At 43.4% G+C, this 10,685-nt stretch overlaps 1 protein-coding gene across 1 annotated transcript in view; it reads left to right on the top strand.

Moving 5' to 3' along the window:
• Positions 1-4,144: 4,144 nt before the first annotated feature.
• DSG3 (desmoglein 3) overlaps positions 4,145-10,685 on the top strand; it is a 28,383-nt gene continuing 21,842 nt past the window's right edge. Inside the window, exon 1 of the mRNA XM_079785000.1 lies at positions 4,145-4,440. Coding sequence (XP_079641126.1) covers positions 4,393-4,440 — 48 coding nt within the window. The 5' untranslated portion in view covers positions 4,145-4,392. The remainder of the gene's footprint in view (positions 4,441-10,685) is intronic.

Raw genomic sequence — 10,685 nt, 5'->3', positions numbered from 1 at the left:
CGAAGAGCAGCACTGCCGTGGATAATGGCGTTAGAAACACCACGGAAACCTCTGAGCCACCGCACACTGGGACAGACACGCATTCCTCTGCTTCACTCCACATGCCCGGTTCAGATTCCTGCAAACTGAAGAATGTCTTGGGCTTTTTTTGAGGTGTTGTATCTACTGTCCAACTTTTATACTTACAATGCGGTGCAGCAGGCGAAGTACAATATACACATACGATGAAGCTCCCTGCTAATGATTATGATTATTATTGTTGGATCCTCATTTTTCTCGCAGCCTCTTGAGTAAGAGCCAGTTTCAAGTTGGGCTTAGATTCCCAAAGCCATTCTCCTGAGCATAATAAATTAACCAGCCAACAGAAACCACTGGAAAGTCCTCCTTTCTTTCCTTTCACAGACAAACAAAACAGCAAGTGAAGACACTGCTCAGTGCAGAGGCACACTGCAGCTGACCTTCCTAGCACCAGGTAAAAGTGGCCCCAGCACCACGATGCTTATTACCTCACCAAGGTCCAACCCTCCAAAGAAAAGGACGTGCTGGCCTAAAGCACTGTCAAGGTCACATAGAAAAGTAGAGAGAGCCCACAATGGAATTCATCATCATTCTCAGTCCTCCTCGACTGCACAGTGGATGAAGCCAGCCTGCATGCGACCACGAATGGGATGTTGGTCTCTAGAGGGGTGCCCTATCCTTTATACAGCGCCCAGCCAAGAATTCTTAGAGGTATTTCAAAATACTTAACCTGTGTTCCGGTAAGGAAAGAGCAAAATGATAATTAGCAGTTTGAATCCCTAGTAATTAAAATGGTCAAAGAACTGAAGGTTTAGGGAAGGCAAATCAGAACAAAGTAAGCCATACCTAGAATTGAGTCCACAATGCAACTCACGGCTATGCCTAGGAATATCATAATTCACTGCTAGCATTTCTTAAAATCTCCTTTGTCTTTAGCACAATAAAACTTTGAAGAATTACAAGATTTTAAATAATGGGGAAAAATTGAAAGTGCATTACATTTTTCTATTCTTCCCTAATTCTCACCCAAGGATATGTTTCCTACTGATTTTTTTAGAGAAAGGGAGAGAGAGAGAGAGAGAGAGAGAGAGAGAGAGAGGGGGGGGGAAAGAGAGAGAGAGAGAGAGAGAGAGAAGGAGGGAGGGAGGGAGGGAGGGAGGGAGAGAGAGAGAGAGAGATATCAAAGTATGAGAAAAACATCCATTGGTTGCCTCCCGTGTGGGCCCCCACAGGGATCAAACCCACAACCCAGGTGTGCGCCCTGACCGGGAGCTGAACCGGCAACCTTCCAATGCATGGGGTGAGCCTCCAACCAACTAGGCCACACCGGCCAGGGCACATTAATGTTTAAATAACTTTTTAAATATAAAACGAATACATTCTCATTACAAAGAAAATCAGAAAATATATACAGGCCTAATGAAGAAGATAAATTAAGTACATGTGGTGGGGGAGAGCCCCGAATGTCTAAATTCAGGATCAATTCCAAAGAACTGACATGTAGCCTATCCAAATTCATAAGGACTCTAACAGGAGGAACTTACATCCCCGGGCAAAGCAGTGTATGGTGGGCAGGGAAGAACCCACACCCCACCCGGGACAGGGTCTCTTCTCATAGGTGGTTAACTGTAAATCCACATGGTGGGTGCCACGTAGACCACCGGAAAGAACAATGCATTCCTCAGTTAACAGAGCATCAGGCAGTGGCGCACTCTATACATCTACCAGTGTCCTTGCTGGGCCTGAGGTGCGTCTTTGGGTGGCATTCTGGCTTTCTGGGGAGTCAGCCAAGCACCAGGTTACAGAGAGCCAAACAGTAACAGAGTAAGTAGTCACAGAGAGTTCATCATTTCCCAGCCGCCTCTGCTGCTCGAGCCATACTGCATCTCTAAAGGGAGTTCCCCTACAACATCTACGATCACTTCACTCCAAAAAAAATAAGTCCTAGTATATGATGGTGGCTCCTGCCAGCCTTCGCCTATGCATAGGCGTGTCCTCTCATTCTGTGATAAGAAAAAAGCCCCAATGTATAAACTTATAAACCCAAAACTCTCGCTCTGTTAAACAAATTCAAAAACTAACTTCAGAAAGTAACCCACATACAAGTCACTAATAAATGCAATGATGCTCAGCCAGCTTCGATCCCTCATATTTGCTGACTGGTCCAGCCACGGAGAAGCCACTTCCTCATTCAGAGGAGACTTTTCCCTGCTCGTCAGGCTTTCCATATTGAAAAGGATTCAGCAGTTGTTCACTTTCTGATTCTAATCAAAAAGTGCATAAAATGCGCATTATGGAATTTAGAGGGAACTCTAAAAAATAAATAAACCTGATCTTTAGATACTTCTTTACCAAGTGAAAGCAGATTTAAAATATTTGCTAATTATTCCTCTGTTGCAGTCAATCCCCATCAGATTTGTCCCAGATACTGTAAAGGTATATGGTGTCAACCAGGGGTCAGCAAACATTTTCTGAAAGTAAATAAATAAAGCAAACGTTTCCTATAAGTTAGTAGTAAATATTTTGGGCTGTGTGACCATCCAGTCTCTGTCCCACTACTCAGCTCGGCTCAACTTTCCCTTGCACCACAAAAGCAGCCATTCACAACATAATATATAAACAAATGGCCATGTCTGTGTTCCAATAAAACTTTATCTACAAAAACCTTATTACAAAAATGAGATTTTTCTGGAGACAGATGATGGTTGCACAACAATGTGAATGTACTTAATGTACTCAGCTGTACACTTAAAATAGTAAATTTTGTTATGTATATTTTACCATAATTAAAAACAAACCAACAAACAAAACAAAATAACACAACACTCTGCCTACACGATGTTCTTTTCCAGCTGGTACCCAAAATTCTTCCTGCCTAAAATCATCTGTGATCAAATGGCTCCCCTGAAACTAAAAAGTTTCCCAAACCTGGTGCATAAATACTTATAAAGATACAATTGCTCTTCTACCAAACCTTTCTTTAAATATCCTAGAACAGTGGTCGGCAAACTCATTAGTCAACAGAGCCAAATATCAACAGTACAACAATTGAAATTTCTTTTGAGAGCCACATTTTTTAAACTTAAACTTCTTCTAACGCCACTTCTTCAAAATGGACTCGCCCAGGCCGTGGTATTTTGTGGAAAAGCCACACTCAAGGGGCCAAAGAGCCGCATGTGGCTCATGAGCCGCAGTTTGCCGACCACGGTCCTAGAATATTTAAAAGTGTTTTTAGTCCTGGCCAGCATGCTCAGTGGTTAGAGCGTCAGCCTGCACACTGGAGCATTGCAGGTTCAACTTCCAGTCAAGGGCACGTACCTGGGTTGCAGATTCAATCCCTGCCCCAGTTGGAGTGTGTGCGAGAGGCAACTAATTAATGTGTCTCTCTCACATCGATGTTTCTCTCTCTCCCTCTCTCTCTCTCTTTCTCCCTGTCTCTTTATACCTTCCACTCTCTCTAAAAATCAGTGAAAAAAGCCCTCACTCCTCGGGTGAGGATAAAAAAAGGGGGAGGGTTTAATTCTAATGTTATTAGCAAACTGAAGTGGTGTCAGCAGTTTTTCACTGTCTGGAACTGGGGTTGGAGACCAGATGTTTAGAACCGCACAACCTATAGCAGGGAGCGGGCTGCTCTGGGAAGGCCTTGAGTAATTAAAAGGGCACCAATATAACCTACCCTACCAGCTGCCTACCTTTTTAAGAACTTACACATTAAATGAAATACATCAGGAAAGATGCCATCTGAGTGCTGTCAGAGATCTGCCTCTACAGTGCTTTATTTATAAAGCGCAAATGTCCAAGGCCCCATGGAACTGTTGACCCCAACTTTATTTCTAGTTGTTTTCCTTCAAAACCTACATTAACAGTTGTGTATGTGGTGGTTTTCTTCTTCGGATTGGTAGTTATTTTCAATAAGATCTACTATTACCTAACACGTACATTTTGCTTAACTTTAGGTCTATCCATGGACTCAGCCTAAGAAGAAAAGCTTTGGGGATTTTGTGTTCTGTTTTGCCTGAGAAGAGCCAACTGGATTCTTTTTCGGTGCAGTCAGGGCTCGCTCTGCACCCCACACGGTGATTAACTTCTTATTCATCTGCTCCCTTCCCATCCAGCCTCTGAACGGTGCTTTCAGCTTCCAACAAAGGATTTCATTGCTTTAGGAATTGGGGTGTGTCTACGTTTTCACCTGGAGAAAAGTGATTCAGGCGTTTCTGGTGAGACCAATCCTAGGGCTGGGGTGGGGAGGCACCGCATAACAGGCCGTGGCGGCCTCCTGGAGAGGCACAGCCCCTGCGGATGGACGGGCGGACAGACTGAAGCACACTCCCGGGATCTGCTCGCCAGGGATCTGCTCGCCAGGGACTCCACACGATGGCTGGGCTCCCATTCAGGACCACGGGGACTCTCGCCATTTTACTGGTAAGTCCTACGCCTCCTTCTAATGATCGCAGCTTTCCCCATTTCTTTCTCTCCTCTAAGGGAGTATCATATTTGATTGCTGAATCCCCATTACAAAGTCTAAGAGGGCACAGTGGGAACAAACATTTTAAAATGAACTTGCAAATCCCTCTCAGAAAGTCGAAAAGAGTGCAGTCAAAGTAACATTTTAATATGCAATTGTAACGATAACTCATTTCTCCCATTTGCTGTGGTGTGTTGTTTTTTTTTTTTGTTTTTTTTCTTTCATGTATTTTACATAGAAAACTAAGCCGGGGAGAAATTAATTTGAAAGTCGCCATTTAGCATTTCTTTAGTTAATGGATCAAATAACCCTGATCTCAGATGTATTTTCCACAACACCGTCACTTTCTTCAAAGTAATGTTTTTATTCGTCTTTTTGATGCACAAGCTACAACACATTAAAGAGAAGCAGGTCTGTTTCCCAAGGTTACATATCTGTTGAGCGTATGGCTCTCAATCATGCCTGGTCTTGCTACCTGACATGTTTTTCCAACAGTCAAGGACCGTTGAATTACAATCAAAGCAACGTTTGATTCGAGAGCAGCTGAGAGGGTTATTAAGAAAACAGTGTGTCTGCTTAGTCATTCTGTGCCAAACATACCCAGCCTGTGGTGGAAACCCATGCACTATTTTATCAGACACTTTCCGGAGACGGCGATACTCCGCTGGGTGGGACTCTTCCTAAGAGGGAAGTGGACTCTGCAGAGCAAAGCGCTGGCCGGGATGGTACAGACCAGCTTGTTCCTAGCGGTGCTATTCTAGTGAAGGAAAAAAGGCACAATATTATCAGTTACATGAAGACAGCAAAATAGTGAAATATATCACACGTGGAAATTTTTTAAAATTCCGAATGCTAATTCCCCACTTTATCCATAATAAACTGGGCTAATCCAGGCATCAGTTGCGCTTGCCTCTTCGTCTATAAGGTTGAGATCATTGGACTTTAAGAATTGACAGAGAGACAGATCTCAAGGAGGAACTTTCTGGACTGTAAATGTGTCCAAAATTAGAACAGCTGCCGTGTGAGCCAGGGGATCCCCAGCCTTGGCTCTCATGAGGCTGCTCCAGAAAATTGGCATATATTTTGTGAGAGTCGTTTCTATTATGACAAAGCAGCTACAGTTGACCCTTGAACAGCATGGTCATGGGTTAGGGGGACACTGACCCCCATGCAGTCAAAAATCTTCGTATAACTTTTGACTTCCCCCTACCAATAACATAAACAGTCAATTAACACATATTTCATATGATATGTATATATAATACACCATATTTTTATAATAAAGTAAACTAGAGAAAAGAAAATGTTATTAAGGAAATTATAAGGAAGAGAAAATACATTTACAGTACTTATTGAAAAAAATTCCCATGCTGTTCAAGGGTGAACTGTATTTGTTTTGGTTATCTAATATATTTATTTGACCTAAGAATATTATAGAGAAACTAGAGGCCTGGTGCACGAAATTCATGCAGGGGGGTGGAGGTGTCCCTCAGCCCAGTCTGCACCCTCTCACAATCCAGACCCCTCAGGGGATGTCTGTCAGTTTAGGCCCGATCCCTGTGGGACAGTCGGACATCCTTCTTGCAATCTGGGACCGCTGGCTCCTAACCACTCACCTGCCTGCCTGCCTGATCACCCCTAACTGCTCACCTGCCTGCCTGATCGCCCCAAACTGCCTTTGCCTCGGCCCCCTCCGCTGTGGCGGCTTCGTCTGGAAGGACATCCAGAATGACGTCCAGAAGGTTGTCCGACTGTCTGGTCTAATTAACATATTACACTTTTATTATTATAGATGTGACAGTTGTATGACTTCCCACTTTTAGATGGTCATTTCTAGACTAAACCACAGGTAGCCTAATAACCCACTTGGGAATGGGTGACCAACTCGGGAAGCTAGGAGATAAGAGGAGCGTGAGTCACAACAGTGTTGTCATGAGGACACAGAATTGGACCCCCACAAGCTTAGAGAGCTCTTTCCTGCTCTGAGGTGTATCCTCTGCCATCCCTCTGTTCCTCTAGAGACTGTGAGAGCCTCACCCTGAAGGCTGTTTCATTCGTTTTTTATCTCCAATGTCTACCCATAATATGTCTTACAGTGGGCACTCCGCTGTTTGAAGAATGGATAAATGAATAACTGAATAAGGCCTCTCTAAACTATAACTTCACACACACACGCACGCACACACTGCCTCTAAAATGCACTATGAAATGTTAAAACGTTTCTCTCCCCTCAAGAATATGTTATACCCCTCCACACACAAGCTATTTAAACAGCAATATAACTTTATACATGATTGTTAAACTGAGTGGTCTAGAACTGCTCTGTCTAAAATGGTAGCCTCTAGCCACATGTGGCTACTAATCACTTGTAATGAGACTGGTCTGAATTGAGATGTTAGGGGTAAAATATGCATCATATTTTAAGGATTTGGTAAGAAAAGGGGAATGGAAAACATGTCATTAATAATGTTTATATTGCTTACATATTGACATGGTAGTATTTTGGATATATTAGATAAGACGTCTGTTAAAACTAATGTTACCTTTTTAAGTCCTTTTTAATATAACTATTAGGACGTTTAAAATTATTCATGGGGTTCTCATTACACTTTCACTGGACAATGCTGGTCTATTGATGCTATTAGTGTAAGGCAGTGTCAGTCAGGGGTCAGGTAGGCAAACGAGGCTCCAGGGACCAGGTAAGACTTCAGCGGTGGACCAAGGGAGGGGATCTTCCCTTGTCAAACCAACGTGAGAAAGGCAGATGCCATAGGACATGTGCCTGGGGACAATGGACACACCGGTTGGGCCGGAATGACAGTTTGCACTGGGGAGTCTGGACATGAGTCGGAAACGCGGATGAGGGTCACATTGAAAAGTACGTTCCGTGAAGGCGAATGGAGCCCTTTCAGAAGTGGGGCACCACCCAGTTTCGAAACGGTGCGGTGATGGGAAAAAGCAGTGTTTTCCCAGGCATTGTCTAGTGGGGCGCGCATCTTTTGTTGTGGAAGGGTGGGTCTGAAAGCGGGAAAACATGTTTGAGGTTCTGCACTAATCCCCATCCTGTGACCACACCAGGGATCTCTCTGCCTAGAGAGGCGAGACAGAGCCGCGAAGTCACAGGCCCTGTCCACGCCTGCTCTGCTGACTCACTCAGCCCTCGTGCCCCCCGCTGTCCCACAGGAAGGAGCAGAGCCCCGGCCTGCACTGAAATGGCCAGTGAGGGGGGAACAGAGAGCAGGGAAGTGCTCAGAAATGCCAAGTGCTTTCTAAGACACAAATGTCTATGAGTTGCAATACTTCAGTAATTAAGATGCCTCTTGATAGCGGCTTAATATTCTGCCTTACTATTTATCAGTTTCCTGCGCTTGTTTGATCCATCTGTACAATACAAAATATGCATTTTGGGGAAAGCCTCGGTGATTGAAAAATGCTTTTCTTCAGAGACTTCACTTTTTGAAAACGTTTGCCTTCAAGGTGCACATTGCTCGGCGTTTTATAGTCCACAAATATAACACTCCTGTTACCATCTGGACAATGAGTGTTTCAATTTTATGTTTCTATATTTCATAAAAGTTTACTCATCACAAAACTAATAGAGATGTCTGAAACGCAAATATTCCCAGAGCACAATGTTTAAAGTAAGTAGTGGCAGGGCTGGGAAAAAAGCAGAGAGGAGTCATTTAAACATCAAGTTCTGAGAGAATGCGGTCCAAATACAGAGAAATGACCTCCAACCACCTTCTTCTACAGAATATCCAAAGAGTCAACTATTAGGGGAAAATTGTAGGCTAAATGGTCCCAATCTTTAACAGAAGGAAAATCTTTGAGGTATCTCTTCTCCTCGTGATTGATGAAACAATCTGATTTCCAATGCTAATACATGTATGAAAATTAATTTCCCCCTAGTCCTCTCTTCCGGTTAAGAGCCAAAATCAGAATAACCTTGCCAGGCAATTCTGGCAACCCCGCCCGGCTTGAGCGGAAGGCGGGAGAGGTGTAATTGCTTCTGTCAATCTCCACTCCCGCTTACCCAACACCTGAAACTCCTCTTCCTTTGGAACCGAACACTCAGTTCCCCGCAGGCTGCTCCGAACCTAGCCTCTCGCTCTTCCTCTCAGTCAGGAGGCGCCCCGATGGCCTCAGGTGAGGGCTCGCTGCGCGGAGTTCATCACAAGAGAAGTACAGGGTGTCCCCAAGAATGTATGCACTTTACCAGCTGATAGCTCAGTTTTGGAAAATGAAGTGCATTTTAATAAACACTGCCTTCCTAATTATTCAGTGTGTGTATACACTTTGGGGGGACACCCTGGGTTACTGTCGCTAAGAACACTGTGAATAACTGAATGTAGCGAGCCCGGCCTTCCCGCACGGTGACTGCCGCTGGCCAGGCTGTGCAGGGCCCGGTTCCGGGAGGTGCATTCGCATCAACTCCAATGTCAACAGTCCCCTGGCGTTGGGCAAGGAACGAGCTACACAACTGGGCAGAGAACTGGTTCTTGTCGCTTTCTAATGCTCAAAAAAGGGGAAGTTCTTCTGTGCCTTGGTGTGGATAGCTAATAAGAGGGCACTTCATGTCCAAGGGGCTCTTTTTTACCTTTTTTTTTTTTTAAGTTTGGGGACAGAAGTGATTAACACGTACTAAGCACCTAAGTCCTCGTGGGCTAGGGCTCATCTGTGCGCTTTACACCTATGAATTCACTGAATCCTCACAAGAAATCTACGAACTAAGTAGAAATGTTGTCCCTATTTTACAGATGAGGAAACTGAAAAGTTAAGTAATGTTTCCAAGTTATACAGCTGGTCCATCGAGACTGGGATTTAACTCAAGGATTCAGGATCCAGGGTCCAGTTTTTTTATTACTGTACTTGACTGCAACTTAGGCAGCATTTAAAATGAGCATCTGAGAATATCCATGGGTATTTGTTTTAATTAGCACCTCTATCATGATACACGGTTTAACTTTCTAAACTAATTGAGTGTACTCTAAAACTCAGTTACTGAAATTTAATTGTCCAAAATTAAATAAGAATTTCCACGGAAATAAACATGCCATTTTTGTTCAAGTAAGAAATTTGACTTGATGAATACAGAGTTTATTAGAATTTTTAAAGGGGGTTAAATTTCAATTTTAAAAAGGGTAGATAGGAGATGATGAAAGATAAATCATTCATGTCTTCTGAATTGTACATACGTAATTTATTCATCAAACATTACTGATGACCTCTATGGCCTGACACATTAATAATCACTGCATCTGACCAATTATAGAAATTAAATCACCAACACACACACACACACACACACACACACACACATACATATATAATGACTTTTTTCCTACAAATAATTAAATATAAAACATGTTTAAAAATTGAAATGATTTCTTTGAATTACCTAATTCATCTTCAAATTTCCCAGAGGGGAGTGGGTGAGGCCCTTTCTTATACCCATTCTAGAGATGAGAAGGGTTGCTATGCCCCAGGACAGCTGGGAACAGCTCCATGAATCCAATGCATAGTCCAACTATCTATCCCTCCCACACGAAAGCTTGAAGTAACTCCAAATAAAATGATAGCCAAACCAAGTAAAGTAGCAGTTGTTATTAAAATACCCTCAAAATGTATTTATTGTGTATCTGCCATATACATACAAACTTTTATGATCCTATATAATAAATATGCTAATGTGATCCTAATATGCTAAGTGTCCGGCCATCTGGTCAGCCATTCAACCAATCAAAGCGTAATATGCTAATGATATGCTGAGGCTGCTCAACCACTCACTATGATGTACACTGACCACCAGGGGGCAGATGCTCCAATTGGTAGGTTAGCTTGCTGCTGGGGTCAGACATGCCCTGGAGCCCTCCCACGGTCCGTCCCCTGGAGCCCTCCCGCAGTCCCTCCCAGGCTGACCAACCTCCCACATCCCTCCCGGGCCCCGATCATGCACCAGTGGGGTCCCTCTGCCTGGCTTGCACCCTCCGTGATCCAGGCTGAGGGACACCCCCCAAGTGCGTGAATTTCATTCACCAGGCCTGTAGTATAACTATGTACATTTTAATTATCAAATGGGGGTATGGATATCAAATCAGTTTATTTCATATTTTACTAATTTAATAATCTGATTTGATGTTAATAAAATATTTCTAATTCTTAGCTATACCAAAGTATTTCTGCCATGTCAATGTTTCAAAAA

Source organism: Cnephaeus nilssonii (assembly GCF_951640355.1).
Source record: "Cnephaeus nilssonii genome assembly, chromosome: 11".
NCBI lineage: Eukaryota > Metazoa > Chordata > Mammalia > Chiroptera > Vespertilionidae > Cnephaeus > Cnephaeus nilssonii.
This window is presented reverse-complemented; position numbering and strand designations above follow the sequence as displayed.